At 44.7% G+C, this 22,209-nt stretch overlaps 1 protein-coding gene across 13 annotated transcripts in view; it reads right to left on the reverse strand.

Moving 5' to 3' along the window:
- RBFOX1 (RNA binding fox-1 homolog 1) overlaps positions 1-22,209 on the reverse strand; it is a 2,033,116-nt gene that overhangs the window by 1,736,849 nt on the left and 274,058 nt on the right. For 12 of the 13 annotated variants that reach the window (XM_049111427.1, XM_025416573.3, XM_025416572.3 and 9 more), the window contains one exon: positions 13,165-13,224. The exons of the other annotated variant lie outside the window; for it this stretch is intronic. In XM_049111427.1, the coding sequence (XP_048967384.1) occupies positions 13,165-13,224 (60 nt within the window). The remainder of the gene's footprint in view (positions 1-13,164; positions 13,225-22,209) is intronic. 13 annotated transcript variants of the gene reach the window in all.

The following is a 22,209-nucleotide window of genomic DNA, read 5'->3' on the forward strand; positions in this document are numbered from 1 at the left end:
AGATTTGTACTTTATAGTATGTAAATCTCAATTTAAAAAAAAAAAACTGCCAACCATTTACTGAGTAAGTACATTACTGCATACAAGAGCTTAGACCCTGATAGTTTGGATGATATCCTCAGTTGACAGTGGTATCTTCCACAATGCCATAGTTAACCCTGTGAGGTGTTGCAGCCAAAGTATAGACATTCCCATCACCCTTCCTCTCCATTTGATAATGGGCTACCTGACCTGTGTAATAACAAACCTAACTACAGACCTACCTTCCTCATTCCCAGCATTAACTTGGGAATATAGAGGAAGAAAAACAAAGCAAAAGTAAAACACAAGACAGACATCCAGGACTAAGTCCTCGGAAACAGCTTATTTTCACTCAATCCCTAGGAATAAGAAAAAAAAACAATACTTATTAGAATGGGATTGGTAGAACTCAAGAATACAGAAAACGTTTTCATCTGCCTTTCTCGTGTTGTTAGTGCTAATATTTCTGGATTTCTAGGGATGCTGTTGTGAACAGGATACTCTCTGGGAGAGGAACAAGCATAACTATTGAAGAACAGAGTCCCAGGCAGACAAAAACCAGGGTCAGGGGTTCTGACTCAGTATAAGGCTGGGTTTAATTTCTGAGTGCCTGTGGGTTGGGCTTTAAGGAGACAGAAGGAAAAGCTCTACAAAACATCCTGAATCTAATAGGTAGAGGGGTGAGGTTCACAGGTTAGTCTGCAGGGCAGTGTTTGACTGGGCCTTGAAAGTAAGTAGGAAGTTTCTGGGCAGATAACAGAGAGGGATGTTGCGTGCTAAGTGTGCAGGGGTTAAAGCCAGAGTGGGGTCTATGTCAATGTTTGACACTTAGTTGGCCTCAAAATGTACTTACTGAATCTGTGCATGCACTCATGAAAAAGCGAATGAATGCATGCATGAATGAATGCACAAATGCATGGACGGAGGCAGGCAGGCTCAACCTCTCACCATCCAGAGCTGGGACTCATGGCCTCGCTCTAACTCAGCAACTGCCCTGCTTCCACCTGGACCAAAGAACAGAATCACCAAAAACATCTATTTAGTTAAAGGAAGGCTGGTTGAGCCAAAGGAAGGAGAAGAGAGGAGGAAAAGGAAGGAGCCAAAGGAAGAAGGAAGGGGATGGGAAGAATCTGGAGCCAAGAGGACAAGGAGAAGGGCGTAGTATGGGTGGTGGGGGGAGAGAGAAGGAAGAGAAGAGGTGGGGAGGGGGAAGGAGGGGGAGAAGAAAGGAGAAGGAGGAGGGGGATACCAGAAAGGTGGATTTGAGTGGGAGGAGGACAGGAGGGGAGGGAGGACTGTGATTGTGAAGGGGAGAAGTAAAAGGGAGGCAGTCGCTTCTCTGGGAACCTATATTCAGTGGCAGATTCTCCACTGAAGAATCAAGGTTGGTCTGCATTAGAATCCTGCTCTAATGCAACAAGACGCAGGTCTGAGCCACACCCTCTCAGAACCTTGCTGAACTACATCAGACAACCTCGCCAAGAGATAAAGTTTGCTCCCGAGGCGGTGCCAAGAGCGGCAGCTCCTGGAAACGGTCACTAGGTGGCACATACTCCTCATCGTCCCTTTCCCGGGTTCTCAGCCACAGGAACCTGAGGCTTGCACTTGCAGGAAAGAAGGATCCTGTCACTGAAGGATGCTTGAAGCCAGACTGGGAGACGGCAAATTAGCCTGTGATGGCAGAACCGCCCATGAAATGCATCCATGCTGCCCCTCTCAACACAGAGCTTGTCTTTCAGGCAAACTCAAAGAAACATCCGGAGTGGGGAGTGGGGAGGTGGGCTGGGTTCAGACCCTTGACTCCCCACCCACAGCAGTTACAGAACACATTTTCTGAAGATGTCTCAGAGCCCAGTCTCAGGGAGAAAGAAAATGTTCCCAACCACAGAAGCTCTGCTATTATCAGATTTACACACCAGAGCAACAAATAATTTGGGAAGAAAACAAGCCCAGTGCTTAAAAAGCATTGAAGATCCCAGCATTAACTCTAGTGGGCTCTTCTGTGGGGCAGAGACTCAGCCAGGCAGTCAGAATCAGGGGTTTTCAAAAAGCCCCCCCAAAACTGATTAAGCTTCAGATCCCACACAACATCGATCTGCCCCTGCCTAGCACATACACAGTGCTCAAGCCATAGCACCTAACCAACAAGATAGGATATGCTCCATTTAACAGATGAGAAAACTAACGCTCAAGAGAACTTTGGTACATGGTGGGCGGGGACTCCCAGCACATCCTCAGGACCACAGCCAGCTGCCTCGGCAAAGCACCACTTCTATGGACCTTCACTGCAAGGGTGTGGACACAAAGTTTTGACCCTACCCATCTCTCAATCTCTCTTCCAAGTATCCTCGCAGCTCTTGAACTAACCCCAGTGGCCTCCCTGTATTCTTTCTCCCCTGTCACATCACTGAATGTGTGTGTGTTGTCCCTTTGTGTAAATTATAAGGATGCCACTAGAAGAAATGTGAGTGTGTATTTAATTTGTGTATCTCCACTCACTCATAGAATCTAGTACCTGGTTCTGCATTCAGCAGGCACTCAATAAATGTGTCTCCTTGCTATTGGGACAGCCTAAGTGTAGAGGGTAGAAATGAAGTGTTGACAAGTGGAAAATGAGAGTGTTTCAGAATTATGGAGCAAATGAACAGGGAAATGTATCGTCTATAATAAATATACCTCTGAAGAGCCTTAAAAGAAATCAATGAAGCACAACATCAAAGTCCCAGGGAGTTATAAATCAGCAGCCTGATAGACAAAAGTGCATCTGAAATCATTTAAAGTGCACCAGAAATCATTTATGTCTGAGTAATTAGAACACATTGGAATGACTCCGTGCCATTGAACCGAAATTGAGCAACATAATGTTTATGAAATCCCTGTGGACTCAGGCAGGAAAACCAGAAAGATGAAAGTTGCGTAGAAAATTCCCACCACATGTCCAGAGCCCTCCTGCACAGTCCCCAAGGGGCACCTGGAGGAAGATGGAGTTTGTTTTTAACCCATGCCCAAATTTGCTTTCTTCTTCTGGTTTAAAGACATCTACAGTTCTAGTTGTTGAAAAAAAAATGCAAGTCTAAGGCTGCATGTAACAGAATGCAGCCCCCCATCTGACACACAATTCCCAAACCAAGAAAGAATCTTTGATAAGATAGGAAACAGACCTGGTAGGCATGAGAACATACAAGAATTTTTCACAAGAGGCAGCCAACTTTAGTAAGAAAAAGGTTGGACTTTCTTCTCAGAGTCCCTATAGGGGTTGATACTCACTCCCATAGCCCCCTTGAAGGGGAGGTTTTTAGGAGCTGATGGGATGCTGGAACCCTGCAAGGGGAGATAGAAGACAAAGGGATCAGAAAGGATTTCTGATACCCAAATATAAATCCACTTGCCTGATGGTGAATGGGGAAAAAATGACCCCACCTACTTTGATTTGTGGAGTTAAAAAAAAAAAAAAAACAAGAATTCTAATCTGAAAATAGGTAAAGCAGCACCCAGGTATCAAATACTCTCTCATGCCTTCACACATTGATGAATCCCAGCCCTATAAACACAGTCCCACTATGGCCCTGGTACTGAATGGCTTCCTCCCACAAAATGATAGTCCAAACTGGTCCCACGAACTGGATCTGACATTCTGGTGTCATCTCAGCAGTTTGCAGACATCTAAGAATGAAAATCCCCTCATTTGCACCATCCCTCACATGCCCCCATCTCTATTATGATTATCCTCTAGTATGCTTAATCTCTGCCTCCCTACTGGACTCCCTACTGGACTGTAGGCTCTAGGAGGATAAGCCAGGTGTGTCTTATATTACTACTACAGCCTCAGCAGTTACACGGGGGTCTGGACCATGGTAGGTGCCCAATATTGGATGGATGAATGAATGAACAAATGGAATGATAGATGGGTGTATGGGTGAATGAGTGGATGGTTGGATGAGTGAGTGAGTGGATAGGTGGGTGGGTGGATGGGTGGGTGGGTGGGTGGATCACTAGTTTTGGTTGACATTGGTTTCTGAGATTGATCATTTTTATCAAGTAGAAAAAGTTGAGAGCATCAAAATACAAAACAAAAGGCTATTTATTGAAGGATGAGAAAAGCCAAAGTAGACGTCAAACAAAACAACAGCAATGTTGCTGGTGGAGAGACAAGCCCACCAACTGATTCATTCATTCACTCACTCAAGTAGAATGATTTGGGCTCCTACAACACACAGGCACTGGGATGGTGCTAAGGTAGCAGTGATCTATTGGGGTTTGGATTTGGATGGTGAGGTCTCACTTGGTTTGACTAAGCTCTGGCCTGGAGTAAACTTGGCCAAATATCTTGACACCCAGCAATCTTCTAGGATCATACTATTGCCCTTTGTCCCCACATAAGGGAAATACAACCTTGATGGATAAAAGTGGGGAGGTCAGCTTCCAGAAGGCTGACCTCTCTCTAGAGTGGGGGATGGTAGGCATTCACATTCCACTCCCATCTCAGACAAAGGACAACAGAGGACAGAATTTAGCTTGATATATTTTGCTGGTAATGGGATAAACTGATGGCATATTGGAAATTCACATTTAAAATACATCTGTCCTTTCTGTAAAATGAGATGGCATCTACCAATCCGGGTAATGAACATCTAACTTCAATCCAAGCTGTTGGCTGGGAGTGCGGGCCCAGGCATGGTCCAGCATGTTCAAGGTGGTCCGGCCCATCTTGACACACATCACAGAGCCCTGCCCGCCCCCATCCCTCATTTTATTTCTTAGCAAAATCGTTACTGAGAATATTGAACTACCTTACAGAGACGTATTTACTCCCCTTATCTTCCCTCCGTTTCTCTTGATTAAAAGCTATGTGTGATATTTGTAGTTATCAAACATCAATATTTGGCATGGATTTACGGAATGGAGATGCGGAGAAGAAAGGAATCTGACCATTTCTATAAAGGGTAAAACCCTGAGCAAACAGACTGCATTTCTTATTAGGGGCAGTAAAGAGCAGAGACTCATTTCAGAAGGGACCAGTCGGGCTGCACCCCAGCAGGCTTTGTGAAACCAATGATCGGGGCTCAAAATTAGATTCCAGATTTCATCAGGAGAGCCAGCTCCCTTCTGAGCGAAGGAGAAGGCGGGGGAGAATCATGTAGCCCATCTGACAACTATTAGAGTTGGCTGAGAGGCAGCCCTCCTCCCTAAGGAGCTAAGTCCAGCACTCAAACTGGGCAGAGCTGAAATACTAATGAGTTAACCTTTCCTTAGTGCCCACCCCCAAGGCTCTACCTATATTAATTCATTTAATCCTCATGACAACCTGATTTATCAACTCCATCTTACACACACGAAAAGCCCAGCTGCTTACCTGGGCTTACACAAGAAGGAAGTGGCAGAGAGGAGGGTCAAGGTGTGCATTCGGGTTCACAGGGGGAGCACACACACACACTCCGCCATGCTGCCCTCCAGCTTCTCCATGGCAGTTTGCTCAGATTCCATGGTATACTGTGCCTAAGACCTGCTGCCATGCAGGAGGCACCCTTGCTTCAGGCCCCCAATATCCCTGACTATCTACACAGCCTTCACCAAGTTAGGGGACACTCGGTGTGCCCTTCTGAACTGGGAGCAGCAATAACCACACCTGCCCCTCTGAGCCGTTGTGATAGTTCACAACATATGTGTTTAAAGGGCATGAAAGGGAGATTTATATTCATTGGTAGTAGGAGTGGTAATTTACACAACTGCTTTGGAAAATTTGGGGGTAGCACCTATTAAAACGAAATCTGTGTCCATAATATGATCAAATACATCCCTTGGAATAGTCCCAAGAGAAACTGGGTGCATTTGTCCACCAAACAATTGGCGTAAGAGTACACATACCCTCAAACTGAAAACAACCCAAATGCTCAATAATTTCAGAGGATGGTGGTATAATCAATGAAATATTATTCAACCATTTAAATTCAACATTTTTAAAAGGAAGCCACTCCTGATGCATGCAGTAACATAGCTGGATGTCCTAGGGATGATGCTGAAGAAAAGAGGAAGATGCACACGGACTGTTGGGGTTTACACCAAATTCATGAACGGCATGATCAATCTTTGGTGGTAAAAGTAAGTAGAGTAGTTGGGAAGAGATAGTACTGACTTTGGAAGGGGCACAAAGAAACATTCTGAAGTGCTCCAAGTCAGTAAGACTGATGCTTTCACTCAATTATTACTTTTGTTAACACGTATTTATTGTGCACTCACTGTATTTTAGACACTGCTTCAGGAGGTAGGGAGAAGACAAGACCCTCAATCCCAACCTGAAGTTCACACTAACATTGGAAACCTGTCAGTATCACTGTGTCTCCAGGGGGCACAGCCATCCTCAGGGATTTGGAAAAATCGCTAAATAGATTTCCCTCTTTTATCTGGCAGAAAGCGGTGGGGAGAAATGGCAGGGATGCTCATCAGAGCAGCAGACCTCTGCACTCCCTGTGCCCGAGGTCGCAAGCACCACTTAGCATTTCATCCTGGCAAGCTTGGCTTGCTTTAATCAGGATCACGTGGCCAAAATCATGTGCAACATTTTGAAGGGAAAGAATTTAAGCCTCCATGTCTCACTGCCCCGAGTATCAGCTTTGTCCTTCTGCTCTTAATGCTGTTATCTCGTCCACACACTTGGTTTTCTGCCGAGCAGATGCTACAGAAAGGCATATTAGCGATGAGAAGTGGAGCGTGCCTAGAAGCCTGGGTGCCGAGCTGGTGACCTCTCTGCTCCGGAGGCCTGCAGGGGGGTGGAGGAGTGAAATATGCCCAAGAGGCACCCAAGGCTTCCTCCAGTCACTCAGATCCTAAGCTAGGTCCCAGGGAGATCTTTCTAAAATGCAAATTAGATAGAGACAATCACCAACTTAAAACCCTTCTGCAGCCCCATGCCAGTCACATCAAAAACTCAACTCCTGCCCATCAAGGACCACTGAGGCATGCCTGTTTCTCCAACATCCGCTCCTCTAGAATTTGAATCATGCTGAAGTCTATGCTCCATTGTGGTGAGTTTCTTCATCCACTGGATGCCCTCTGCTCTCCATTCCTCCTTTCCTCCCTCACCTCCTTTCTCACTTCCCCTTGTCATCTGTCCCTCTCTTCACTCCCCTCCCCTTAAACTCTGTTGCAGTCACTGTGGAGAGTTGAACGATACAAAAATGAACTAGACTCAGACCCTACCCTCAAAGGGCTTGCCATGAATGAGGGAATGAAAATGAATAGAAAGAAACCTGTAATTGCGGCACAATCTGATTTCTTCTTTGTGTAGGTAGAACGTAAAGTTTGGTGGTGGCACGAACAAGTGGTGAGAAAAGGATCCATGGAGGAAGTGACACGTAGAGTCTTGACGGGCAAGGGGGATCCTCAACACCAATTGTGGAAACCAGGGGTTCTAGGTAGAAGCATGGGCAGCAGGCAGCTCTGGTTTGGCTGCTGTGCATCCCCATGAGATACCTGGCATTGGGATGGCACCCATGCTACCCCTATCCTCTAATTACTACCCATTACTAATTAACAATGCCGGTCTTTCCTGTGGAGGACAGAAGTAGCCTTAGCGGCACTCCTATTTGGCATCTATAAATGCAGTGTTGCCTGTTTTCTATACCTGGTTACAGACATCACAACCTGGGATCAGGGTTGACAGCTGAAAGAGCCTGGTAGACCCACATTTGGAAGGTAGATAAGGAAGCTGAAATCCTTGGAGGGCTGGAGGCAGAACCAGGGACAAAATCCAGCCCAATGCACCAAGGCTCCGGCTCATACATTCTGCTGCCTCTTGGAGTGTGAAACAGCACAGGCCTGTCAGCACTCACAGTGATTATGAACCAGAGTATAAAAGACGAACAAACCTGCCTCAAGAAGAGACTGGCTCCTTTTTTTTTTTTTCCTTCTGGAATCTGGCATCAAACCTTAGTCAATCGCTAGCAGGAATAAAGGCTGAGTGATTGCATGTGCATGCACGGGGGTGTGTACAAAGGAACAGGACGGTGTTTTCTTCCTAGACCTTCATATCCATCGCTCTAAACAACACATATCACTTTTGCTAAATTCCAAAAGGTGGCAGCATTCCATTAAATATTCATTTGCTGTGGAGGCTGCAGCAGGGAGTGTCCCACAGAATAGACATGGAAAGGAGGACACCCACATGCCTGGGGAGGTCAGAAAGGCTGGAGAGTCCAGTACTGCTGTAGGGGCTGATGTCTGGGGGGAGCTGTGAGCCCTTTCCTGGGGAAGAGGAGGATGCTGGCCAGAAAAATGCTGGAGCAGAGCACTTGGTCCCAAGACAAGAAAGTTGGATATGTCTCAGGACCTTCATAGGCAAGTATCTGGGGTGGACAGACCCAGGTTTATGCCATAGATCATCCCTTCACTAGAGTAGAGGCAGGACCTGTAATTTGCTTCTAGCCAATAGAAAATGTGATGGAATGCCCCGCATGTGATTATATTAGGACATATTTAAGAATAAGCTGCCATGCTGTCAACTCCCTATGAAAAGGGCTATGTGGCAGGGTATTGCAGGCAGCTTCAGTGAGCAGAAGAGAAGGCCTCCATCCTACAACTTCAAGGGACTGAATTCCTCTGACAACTAGTTGAACTCAGAAGGGGACCCAAGCTCCAAATGAAACCCCAGCCCTGGCTGACACCTAGATTGCAGCCTTGAGAGAGCCTGAGCAGAGGACCCAGCCATGCATTCCCAGATTCTTGACGCTTGTTAGCTGAGATAATAAATAGGTGTTGCTTCAAGCTAAGTTTCTGGCAATTTCTTGTGCAGCAAAATAAAGTGAATACAGCGTATTCCTACTACAGAAGGGTAGAGAGGTTATGAAAGATAGCTCCGAACCAAGTAGAAACGTGGGCTCTGCCACTTAACTGTGCTAGGACTCCAGGAGAATTAAAAAAAAAAAAAAAAAGTGAGAGTAGCAGTGTTCTTAAAAAAGTGAGAGTAGTAGTGTTCTTCACACCGAGGCAGGGTCACCTCCACCCACTTTGGGACACATTCACTCCAAAGTAAACTCCAGAATAGAGTGTAAATCTGCAAGTTTCTCATTCAGCCTCATTTCCCAAGCGACCGCCATCATGTGACCATTTGGCCACAGATGATCCCAATATTTAAAGACAGGTATATGTCATGCCTCCACCATGTCACCTCAACACAACCATTTCATGTGGCATCTAAGCAAAGACCTCACTTTGTTCTAATATTTGAAGGAAGTATGGCAGTCTTAGATGTATCAAGGGGTAGAAAGGCCTCCAACCAGGCATCCTCTAGTTATCTTTAACAGGTAACTTTGACCAGGTATGATTTTCACCTTACCTGCTGATTCCACAATCAACCCCACATTTAAGATGTTCCCAAAAATGTTCCTGGCACCACTAAGCATAACTGGGTGGCCTTACCCTCATTTGCAACTCAGCTCAGGAAAATAGTCAAAATCGGAATGAGTCCCAGAACCACCACCCATTGCGATAAGACTCTAAGCCTACTCCTCACCTGTGGAAATAGGGGTAGAAATAGTTCTTCCTCCATTAGGCTGCTCTGGGGTATAAAGGAGATAATGCATTCGAAGTTCTCAGCACAATGCCGGGTACCTCCTAGGTGCCCAATAATGCTGGCTGTCATCGTTATTACATCCTGGATTCTGGATGCCAGAGAATCGCATCTGCTGTGTCCAGGAAAAACCCTTTCTGGGAGGTAGTATATTTGTTGGAAAGCCAGAGGTCAGAACCAGGGGAGCTGAGTGGCAGCACAGGGCAGGGCAGTGGGTGAAATGGTGGCAAGATGCCAAGGCCTGAGGCTTTCTGGCCCCTGGAGCAGCCAAAAGGACCAAAAAGTTGGTCTCCAGGCCCTGCTTCAGTCTTATGAGTTGCATTTTCACTCTTCCAAGGGGACTGTAGCATTTCTATGACAAGTAAGAATAAAACTTTAATAAAATGCCATCAGCTGCCCTGAGTACCCTCACTTAACAGCCCCCAAGATTCACTGCTTAATTTTATAAATAGTCATTATCAACATTATTATTACTACTAAGGAGAATAACCACTCACTGTAAAAAATAAATAAATAAAACTGGAGAGTCCAAAGAAAAATGCAAAACCACCAATTTAGTTGAATTCCCCATCTGCCTTTCTGACACCTCTCTCTGCATTCAGAGAAAGGGAGATATATGAATATAATTGCACATAATTGGAATCATATGATATATGCTGTATTTCTCACTCAACAATATGTCATGAGCATCTTTCCAAGTCTATAAACATAAATCCTCATCATGAAATTCTAGCAGCAGCTTGGATTGGACTTTATGGATGCATGTAACTTACTTAAAATAATTCCTTATTGATGGATTTTGAGGCTGTAACTTTATTACTATTATTTTTTGCTAATACAGTGCTCGCTTCGGCAGCACATATACTAAAATTTTTTGCTAATACAATCATCCCTCAACAAATATACAAACACAGCTTTTCATACTCATCTATTCATCCCCAAGGTGTAAATTTCTAGAAATGTGATTACTGCAACAAAGAATAAACATGTTTTATGCTCTGAAACATGTGAGACAGAGTGCCATCCAGAATCATTGGTCACCACATGTTGCCACCAACAGAAGTCACAAAAATGACTGCTTCTACCTATGACGTGTTAGGCTGAGAAGCTGACCCATGGATTCCAGCCAGAAGGAACTTGACAGGGAGCATTGTGAAGGTCAAGACAGAGAAGAAGGAGTGGCTTAGGGTTGTTGACCTCACAAAACCTCTGAAGTTCTTCAGCTTCCGGGGGGGGGGGTGGGGGGGGGGAAACTAACAGGATGGCATCTTTGTTTCCAGGAGACAGAACCATCAGCTTTAATGAGGTAGGGCTCCAGGCCAGGGACTAGGTGACTCAATCCAACAAAGCTGAAAATCGAGGGGGTGCTCTTCTAAGATCCTGACAAATGGACAGATCCCAAGCCACCTTTGGTCCTATTGTGGGCATGAGCATTAAAGAGGAGGGTTTTCTCCTCACTTTTACATCCTTCTCTTCAAAAACTCCTGCCCAGCAAGGCCAACTTCAAGACCCTGATGAGTCACTTCCTTGTTTAATACTTCATTTTCCACCTGCAAAATGGGTTTGTTATTTTTAGGTTTACTATTCATAGACCTGGTGTGAGGTTACAAGAATCCTGTGTGCAACCACAAGACTTGGTTATTCAAAGATCATGAAAAGTGTAGTAGCCAACTTCCAAAATGGCCCCCAGTGATCCCTTCTCTGGGTATCTACATTCATGTATAGCACTCTGCCACAATTTCATCGGGTTTGCGTAAGGGACAGAAGATGGCAGAGATGAAAGCACATGAATTCTGAGGAGAGGTCATAAAAGGCATCATGGATCCTGCCTTGCTTTCTCTCCCTCCTAGAGAGCCATGTCAGGAGGACACTCAAGCAGCTTTATGGAGAGATCTACAAAGGAGGAGCTGAAGCCACCTGTCACTAACAACATAAGGAAGCCTGGAAGTGGATCCCCCAAACCCACTCAAGTCTGTGGATGAAGGTAGCACCAGTTCATGAAAGACCTTGAGCCAGAACCACCCATCTAAACTACTCCCAGATTCCTGACCCAGAGAAGCTGTGGGATAATGTTTGTCCTTTTATTTAACAGCTAAACTCTAAGGTACTTTTTTTTTTAATGTGCCAAGACATACAATACACTTTTTTTGATGCATGAATCATTTCTGTGTTGACAAAATGGGAAGACTATCACACAGACTTGCTGTGGAGTTATGGACTGTGCCCCAGGGACACAGTGGACCAGAGAGGGAGGCCAGGCTGTGTGACCTTGGGCACATTCTTGACTTGAGTTTCAGTTTCCCTATCCACAAAATGAAGACAGACACAGCACTTACCTGAGGGGGTCATTGAGGGGACAGTCTCAGCACAGAGTTGAAATACTTGGTCAGATGCAAAGTGGGACAAGAAAGCCAGCTGTATAGCTGTCACTTACCATTTTTCATCTTCCTCCTCCTCCTCCCTTTGATGTCACAGGTAAACACTTTTTTCAGGTGATCCAGCAATGAGTTTATGATAAAAACCCAGCTTCAAGAGTCATTTTGGGGGAACAGATAGAGGCCAAGGAATGGATCCTTAGAGTGTCCAGTTTGCACCAAGTATCAGCATAGATTGGGAGCACACCAAATATAGAGCACATGCACAGATGCTGCCCAAGGTCACGTGAACATCTTTGATAAAAGAATTTCCTCTCAGCCATTTTCTTGGCTTGCCAAATTCTCAATGCCTTGCCATATCTATGTATTACCTCCAAACTCTTAGTCTGTACCCTTCTCTAAGTCAACTCACATCTTTAAGAAGTATTTTCAAAAAAAATTTCATATGGCTATCATAAATGGAAAGCCAATATCGCTTGGTATAAAGATAATCATGAAACCAAACACATCGTGACTAATACAAAGCAACTACAGAGGGTCTATGTGCCCCCTTGAAATCATCTCCCGATCACCAGCTATAAACTAACAGAACACAGTTTAGAAATGTACCACACAGTTCCCACATCCCAGAGAGGATGAGCTGGGGTGTTTCTGAAACTGTAAGTGCAGGGAGCATCCCTGCCCCCTGTATGCCTGGATGACACACAGAGGGGCACCAGAATCCTTCTAGCACCATTCACAGTCCTATGCTTTACTGACCCAAATCCTACACCATGACATGGGGCTTCAAGGCACTCATAAGCATTCCTGTCTTTACCAGGGGAACCATCAAATAATGTTAAATTTCCTTCCACTGCTTTGGGATCTATCTCCTCATCAAGAAGCAAAGAGACCAGCCCATGGCCCCTCTACCAGTAACTGTTCCCTCAGACCTGTCCCCCATGTAGGTCTGACCCTTCTCTGGGGGAGGTGTTCAGCTTTCATATCATGTACCATAGGTTGAGACTCTGGCCCCATGTTTCCTAATAGAAATTCTGTGAGTGTCGAGGAACATTTATTCCCCTCAAACCCAGTTACTTCTCTAGCAAGATCAGTTTCAGGTAAAAACCAGTCCGAGTGATTGATGATGGAGACCAAGGAGGCTGAAAAGGATGCAAAAGCGGTTTCTAAATCTAATCCGTTCAGCAAAATGCTTCTACTTACTGAGTCTTGTGGACTGTTCCTGGCACTGGAGAGGAGGGCAGAGTTCTCACATTTGTAGTCCTGGTAAAAACAAAAACAAAAACAAAACCAGGTGGAGGAAAGCATGCTGAAGACAAAGTTCTAATTTGGAATAACCTGGATTAGCATGAGCCTGGATCTCTCATCACATTTACTCAGTACTTTCTCTCCCTCTCTCCACCCTAATTCCTTGAGGGGTCGCCTGCACTGCCCCATATGGCAGCCATCAGGCACATGGGAATAATCTGAGCTGAAATTTGTTTCAAGTACATATTACCTGCATTTGAAGGCACTAATTAGGAAAAAAAGGGATTGTAAAATCTCATTAATATTAATATCTCATTAATATTTTTATATTGATTATGTTAAAATGATAATATTTGATATATAGAAATAAAGTGCATTATATTTCAATATATATACCATGAATATTTAAAATAAAATATATTATTACAATTAATTTCATCTGTTTCTTTTTACTTTTTAATGTGGCTACTAGAAACTACATGTATGGCTCTCCTGACACCTTTACTAGGCAGCATTGATCTAGATTCTTCTCTGAGTGTGTACCCTAGCCTGAGGCCACACGCAGCTGCCTTGTGGCTGGCTCAGGTGCACTTTCCACCCTTCGCCTGGCAACAGCTCCATTTCCTGGAGCACATGCACTGCAGTGTACTGAGCGCTCTTTATGTAGCTTTGTTCTGTTAACACTGCCCCCCTCCCCACAAGGACATTTGAAGCAGGTGTCTATCTCAGCCCCATGTACAGAAGCAGAGAAGCTGAGAACCCATCTGAAGTACCCCAGTAGAGGTACTGTGGGAGAGCCAGGGCTTGGGCCCAGATGTGAAGGGATAGATCTTTACTGTGCTGCTGTATTCTACTCCTGATGCCTTTATCTACTTCTCCATGAGGCATGGCACATGAGGGCCTGTTACAAACAGTCATCATCTGACTCTGGGGAGCTGCCCCCACCTTAAAACTGGCAGCAGTGCCTGAGGCTCCAAATTGTCATTAACGGAAAGTCACTGGGGTTTGACCTGGAGTCACCTTTTAAACCTCCTGGGCAGAGAGAACATTGTGTGTGCATTCATGCACAAGCGAGGGGGACAGAGATATAAACAGACATAGACATCATAAGCGATGGACAGAGAGAGAGACACAGAGAGAAGCAGCTGCCTACAGTCCTTCACTAGCCACAAGTCACTCAGACCCCGCACAGAGTTCTGTAAATTGTTCACTTGCCCCAACAGGACAGACACCCCTTGGTGTTTCCCTTTTTTGCAGTTTTTGCCATAGACACTGTTCATGGAAAAATCCAGCGATCAGAAGATCAAAATTTTGCTTGTATCCCTCCTTCTACCACATGGAAGATGGTCCCCATCCCCATTCCATCTCCTCAGTTTACTGAAATGCTTAATGAATTCAGGGAGGGAGGGGAGGATGAATTTAAGCACAAATCATGCCCCCCATCCTCCGGCCTTCCAGTGACTGCCTAAAGCAGCAGCCTGGGAGGGGAGATGAGGAGGAGGAAGATGTTGCCAAAGGCATGATTTTGCAGACAGATCCACTAATTCTCCTTTGACAAATGTTTTTGGCCTGAGAATTGCTTCCTTATTGGCCCCATTTTATAAATGAGCCAACTAAAAACTACACTCTAGTGAGGAGTTCAGGCCCATAGCAGATCTCACCCAATAGACAAGGTCCAAGTGTTACAGATCCCCTGGGGTTCCTGTCTCCTGAGCGGTCCTCTCTTTGAAAAGGACCCATCCCCCTGCCTAGTTCCAGCTGGTTTAGGGACGCACACCTGTCCGAATAAGCACCAACCATGGACTGTCTCTCAGGAACAGGGACCAAGACACATGGAGATGGTTTTTGGGCTTCACGGGTCCAAAGCACTTGTATTCAAAGCCAGTAGTGGCTTCACAGGAACCATTACCCTGGGAAGGTGATGTTTGGGTTGAGCCACAACTAGGCCTTCCAGAGGAAGCTGACCAGAAGAAAGAAGAAGGGAGACCCTAAGTGAGCCATTCCTACCACAGTGATGAGAGTACAGGGGCTGGAAATATCATGATGCTCAAATATGATCTTACATGGGAACCATGTCACCCAAGGAACTCCTATCCAGCTGCCCCCTGTAGAGACTTCCCTCCTTCTCTTTGCCCTTTCCTAACTGCCCACACTCTCCCACCAGCCAGCAGCCCAGGCTCCTACCTAGCGATTATGCCCCTCCTTGTGGTACTTCCACTTCATGTTCATTAGTTGGGAGCCTTCACCTCCAAGAGGTGGGGATAGCACCAACTCAGTTCACTCTCCTCAGAAGACTTTTTCTGACACCTCTAGACCTTTTTGTACCTTGTAATTGTGCACACACCCATTTGGATTAGCAGCCCTCACCCTCTTTAACACAGTCACCGTATTATACTTAACAAAGCGCTGACTCTACACCTAGTTCCCTGTGTCTTCCACCCTTACCTTGAACACAGTGACAAGCACATATGTAAGTTCTAAGACAGAAACAGATAAGAGATAATATCTCTCAAATGGAGGAGAGGCAGTGGTTGTCTGACATTGTTCTGGTTTCTAGAAGGCCTCACATGTCTCCCTGAGTCCTTATCATAAACCTCAACATCTTTTGACTCAAGCTGGTCCATCCTAATGAAAATTTTTAATTAAGAAAGAGAAGATCTATCACCCTTTCCCAAGTCACAGACTAGGACCACCCTAAGCAAGCCATAGTTGCTACCCACCTCTTTTCCCTTTGTCCCAAGGATACCTGACCCCTTCTCTGGGCCTCATCCCTGTCCTTGGAAGTCCAGTATTCTGCCCTTGGAATTCTTGCCCTCCTGTGTCTTGTTTTTTTTTTTTTTTTTTTTAGATTTTATTTATTTATTCATGAGAAAGAGAGAGAGAGAGAGGCAGAGACACAGGCAGAGGGAGAAGCAGGCTCCATGCAGGGAGCCCGACATGGGACTCGATCCGGGGTCTCCAGGATCAGGCCCTGGGCTAAAGGCAGCGCTAAACCACTGAGCCAACCAGGCTGTCCCTGGTTTACAGATTTCAAAAGCTAGGACATGGATCACCAATAGTGAGGACTGAGCCAGTTTAAACAGTGACCAAGCCAGAGAGCCCCACAGAGCCATTCAGCATCACCCTCTAGGGGATTTGGTGTGAACTGGTGTGAGCTCCCAAAGAGCATGATAGAAAGCATTTGTATGTCACATTCTTTGCATAAAAATGACCTTGAAAGGGTTTGTCCTTCAGATTAACAGAAGTCCAAGACCACAGCTAATGAACAGAAATTGTGGTGTGGGTTGGGGGCATGGTAGGTTCCCATGGATGGAACTAGTAAGACCTACAGGGATACCAGTTGGGGAAGACAGGTGAGGTTCAACTCTAAATGTCTGCCAGGCTTCTCAGGCCCACTGTACCCAGAAATGTCCTGACCACAAGGGTGTGATACTTCTGGAGAAGTCTGTATGCTGAAACAGGGCAGGCTGAAGAGCTTATGAGGCCAGATCATGGTCCCTAGGTGATCACAGTCAACAGGCATTTCCACCATAGTGTGGAGGCTGCATTTGCTAAAAGCAAAAAATCAGAGTAACTCCTCAATGTGTGAACCAATTGGGGGACCTAGCATAATCAAATCATGTAGGTTTTTATCATCTCAGAGTGCTAAAGACCTTTCTAACTATGACCCAAACCCAAAGCCATAAAAAAATGAATAAAAAATTCAAAGTTTTCTGTGTGAAAAGACAGACCATGAAGTATATAAGACAAAGGACAAGATGGAAAAATTTAACTTACTAAACAAAGGGGTAGCTTCCTACATTTATAAAGAGCTACCTCAAATAATAAGAAAACACCAAAGAAGTCGGAGGAAAAATACGAGCAAGGGAGATGCACAGCTCACAAAGCAGATGGTGATGCAAAAGTCTGTTGCACACATTAAAAGATCCTTTACTTCACCCATAATAAAAGAAATGCAAATTAAGGTGATGTATTATTTTTTACTGAGATTGGTAAAGATGAAAGTAGAGCCAGGTAGCAAGCTGGTCACAGTGTGGAGAACCATGTATTCTAATCCACGGTGCAAGTACACATTGCTCAACATTTTAAAACTTGTTAATATTTGATTTAGCAATTGCATTTCTTGGAATTTCTGCTATGGAATGTCTGCACATGTGGAAAATGACCAATGCCAAGAATATGCACTGAAGCATTTTTTTAATTATAAAATATTGGGAGCAACAAATTTCCATTATTCAGAGACCAACTAAATCAGTCATGGTGCATCTAGAAACCCTCGGTAAAGATAATGAGGCAGCTATAGATACGGACTGATAGAGAAAAACAGTAAAAAGCAGAGTGGTTCATATAGTATGCCACAATCTGTTCTTTGTTTTAAGATTATATGCATATATAGTGTATGCACTGAAATCTCTAGAAGATAGATAAGAAACTGGTAAAAATAAATGGCTAATTTTGGAGATAGGAGTTAGTTGGCTGAGCAGCATGGAATAGTAGAGAAGTGGGGATTTTATGTTTCTGACTTGTGTATATTCTGGGCATGTATTTTTAATGAAAAATTTTCATTCTACCTTAAAACTTTTATTTCGCAAAGAAAATAATTTAGTGGAATAACATATGGCAATGCTAGCAGAGCCCTTTGGGTAGAGATTCACTTCTTGACATTTTCTGAAAAAAAATTAGCTCACATTATGTGGTAAATGACTTGGAGTTGCTTTGGAGGACAAGAGCTCCATCAGTGTGGTCTGAATGCAGAAATGCTGGCTATTAGGGGGAATATTTTAAAGGTTTTTACATGGAAATTCAAGGGTATGGCACACAAACTATACTTGCCCCTTGTGTTCCCAAGGCAGGCAGTACTAATAGAGGACCGAATTTTCCTGGTGAGCCCAGAGATGCAGTCTCAAACTCATTCCAACACAGTCAGAAATGATACCCACCCGTGCATATTGATGTACCAGCTGAAGTCAAATCCCACCTCTGGGGAGGACACTCACAGGGCAAAGCTTAGAAATCTGGAAGCAGAGTCTCCACTCACATGATTCCTTGGCAACTCCACCTGGGCCCAGGTAGAGCTTACATCACCAGCCTCCCACCACCACCAGTCACCGCCAGAGCCCCACAGCAAGGCAGTGAGGCAGCCAACTTCCCAAGGCCCATCTTCTGAAAATGTTGTCTGGTATCTACCTGCCACCTCCAGATCAAACCACCCAGAGTCCTTCTGAGAAAATGGACGTTAACCTTCAGCAAGGAACTCAGTTCCCTTGTTTCCCTCAACTTAGAGAATTCCGTGTAAATGTCAGATTAAGCTCTTCAAGTCCTCTGCTTTTAAAATGAGAGATAAAATTTAGCTCCCTATTCCCAGATGTTAAAATCTCTGCTTCTCCCCAGGGCAAAGAAATCAATGTGAGTAAGCTCTGTATTTTTTTTTCCCTTGGAACACGACCACTTCCAGCAATTTATTTGACTGACTATGCCTTCTATTACCATGTAAATTGTTTCAGACTGCAGGAAAAAAAAAGTATTAATCTCCTCTCAGTAAGTCATAAAATAAAGAAATCAATTTCAAGGTCAATTTAGCCCAAATAACACCTGCTGCCCTTTTTTGTAACATGCAGACTCCTCTGAAACACTAGGCTGTTGTCTAAGGCATCAATATGCAGCTATGGAAAACCGGGTTCACATCAGTCAGGGCAGCACCAGGGGAGACCCTGGCCCGGTGGCCCAATGGCAGAGTGTGAACTTGGGAAGGACAGGGTTAACAGGATTCAGCAAAATGACCCCTTGCAGGCCAGGGTTGGAAAGCAGAAGAGCCACAGAGAGGGTCCAGTACAGTTGGGTTCAAGGTAGGACTCTGGCTCACTTTCTGTGTGACTCTGGGAGAGTTACTTAACCTCCCTGAGCCTCAGCATCTCTCTCTGTAAAATAAGTAAAATGAGGGAGGTTGATCTTACAGGAGGACTCTTCTATCCAGTCAGTTGCGGACTTTGTCAAAGTTTAGACACCCAGGAGAACTGGCCTAGGTGACCAAGTTTATGTAGCTACTCCTTATCAAGGGACAGGCTTAGTATAACAGTGAAGAAAACAGGCTCTGGAGTCTGACCAGCAGTACCCAAACCACCTCTCTTCCACTTGTGAGCCACGTGACTTTGGACAAGATACTTAGTTCTTAGCCCCTGAATTCCTTCATCAAGAAGACAGAGGTAACGATGTTACCTGTTTCTAGAAAGAGGGAGCTACCATCCTCAGCAATGGACAAGTAAACTGGACTCAGGAAGGTTAAGTGATGCACCCAGCGTTGCACAACTTAAACAAGAAGGCAGCTTCAGGTCTGAATCCTGGAACCTCTGCATCCAAAGCCATTGTGCCATCCCCCAGGCCACACTGCTTCTCAGTTTTCCTGACCCTGTGGTGGAGAAAGCATCACACAAACCCCAGGACCTCAGGCAGGAGGTTGCAGCACACATTAAATTTTTTCACAAATCCTATGGGTGAGTGAGGCCATTTCTGTGGTACGTTCCTATCAACCTCTGCCACCACCCCACAGACCCCCCTGTGAAGAGGTCACAGAATGGAACCAGCAGCTCCTCATGGGCAGACCAGGACGCAGGAGACTGGGGAAGCCCATCTTTTGGATCTCTCTCATTGGGAGTCCATTGTTTCTCCCCCATCACATCCCACATGTACCACCCTGGCCCTGGCCTCATCTGACCTCGCCCTCATGTAATCTTAAGTTTTCCAGCTTTATCCAGGTGGCCCCTAACCCTCCTCTATTCATTTCTGCAAAAGTTAGCCTTGTATTCCCACCTGTCCATCCAATCAGTTACCAAGTCGTTCTGTCCTACATGTGAGATGCTGCACCCGTGAAGTGCACCCCCAGCGCTCATGCCTGAACCCGGCTCACTTTCACTGCAGTGGCTTCCACGGAGGCCTCTTTGACTCCATTCCCTCCTCCTCTGCTCATCCTCCATTCTATATCACTGGGATTGTCTTCAAGTACAAATGGATTCATATCATTTCCACTGAAACACCCTTCCAGCCTTCCATGTCACTGGAACACTGCAGAGGGTTGCCCATTGTTTACATGGGAATCCATAGAGGACTACGGTCCTTAGACAAGCCACTCGATCATGCGAACACTGAGCAGAGCACATCTGGCAATGCTAAGCCTGACACAGCTACCGAGGAAATGCCAGGGCCTCCTAAAACATAATGCCAGAAAAGCAGAACCACAGTTAACTGAGCATTTACTATGTGTTGCAATGTAGGATCACACTGTTAGTTATGTGGCGGAAGCTGGAGAGGGCTTGGGCTCTGTGCCACAGTTCCAGCTCCCCTTTTAACAGTTTTATTGAGATAAAGCTCACATAACATACCATTCATTTCAAGTGTACAATTCAGTTGGTTTTAGTGTACTCAGATACATGCAACTGTCACCATAGGCATTTTTAGGATGTTTCATCCACTTAAAAAAAATTCCCATTTAATTATCACTCCTATCCCTCTATATCCCCACTCTAGCCCTAGATGACCACATTTCATATAAATGCAATCACACAAGATGCAGTATTTTGTGACTGGCATAATACTGTCACGGTTGATCCAAGTTATAGCACACACATATCAGGATCGTTCTTTTAAAAAAAATGGCTGGGAAATATTATGTTGTATGGACAGACCACATTTTGTTTATCCACTAATCTGTGGATGGACATTTGGGTTGTTCCTGCCTTTTGGTTATCATGAATAATGCTGCTATAAACATTTGTGTAAATATTTTTGTGTGAACATATGTTTTCCATCCCCTTGGATATATACCTAGGAGCGTATCACAATGTAGGAATGGTTTAGTCCTGTGGTAACTCCATGTTTCATTGTTCAAGGAAACACCACCCTGTTTTTCCACAGGGTCTGGACCATTTTACACTCCTACTAGCAGTGTGTGAGTGTCTCAATTTCTCTGCATTCTCATCAACCCTTGTTATTACCTATGTTTTTTTATTGTAGCCATTCCAGGGAGTATAAGATGATGCTAGATTGTGATTTTGATTTGCATTTCCCTGATGACTAATCATGTCCAGCATCTTTTCATGTCCTTGTTGACCATTTGTATATTTTCCCTGGAGAACGGTCTATTCAGATCCTTTACCCATTTTTAAATTGGTCTTTTAATAATTGAGCTGTAAGAGTTCTTTATATATTGTGGGTACAAGTAACTTATTGGATATATCATTTGCAGGTATTTTCTCCCATTCCTTAGGCTGTCTGACCACTTTTGAAAAAATGCCTTTGTCTTGTCTGTTACGATAAGCAACCAGTGGGGCATGTCACACACTTTTTCAGTTTTCTTTCCCAGTTCCTGCTGGGGGTTAAGATTTGGATATGTGTTTTGAAGGCCTTTATTTAACCTACTCAATACACAAACAAAAAATGCTAGGACTTGACCCCATACAAATCATGTCAGATTTTCCTGAAGTGAAGCTAGAGCTTTGATAATTCTTAAATCTCCCCAGGTCACGACAATGTACAGGTAGGCTGTGAACCACTGGTCTAAGCCCTGAATAAATGCTGTCTTTGTCCGGGAGGGGGCTCTTCCGAGGAGTCAAGGTCAGCCCACTGGGTGGCAGGACATCAGCAAGTAGCTGTGCCAGATTCCCCACTATGAGATCCTGTAGTTCTCATTTACCATGGCAGCTCCTATACCTCTGAATGCTCTCTCAGAAGAGAGGCAAGTGAATCAAGACCTAGGATATTCACACAGAAAATAACATCTAAGTGCATGGATCTGGGACAATGACTACCAAGTTTAAAAACCCCAAACAGAACCAAAAGGTAGAAACAATCCAAATGTCCATCAAGGGATGAATGGATTAACAAAACATGGTCTATCCATGCAATAGAATACGATTCGGCCATAAAAAGGAATGAGGTTCTGATTCATGCTGCAACCCAGGTGAACCTTGACAACTAAGTGAAATAAGGCATATATAAAAGGCCTCA

Source organism: Canis lupus, chromosome 6, assembly GCF_003254725.2.
Source record: "Canis lupus dingo isolate Sandy chromosome 6, ASM325472v2, whole genome shotgun sequence".
In the NCBI taxonomy this organism is placed as follows: Eukaryota; Metazoa; Chordata; class Mammalia; order Carnivora; family Canidae; genus Canis; species Canis lupus.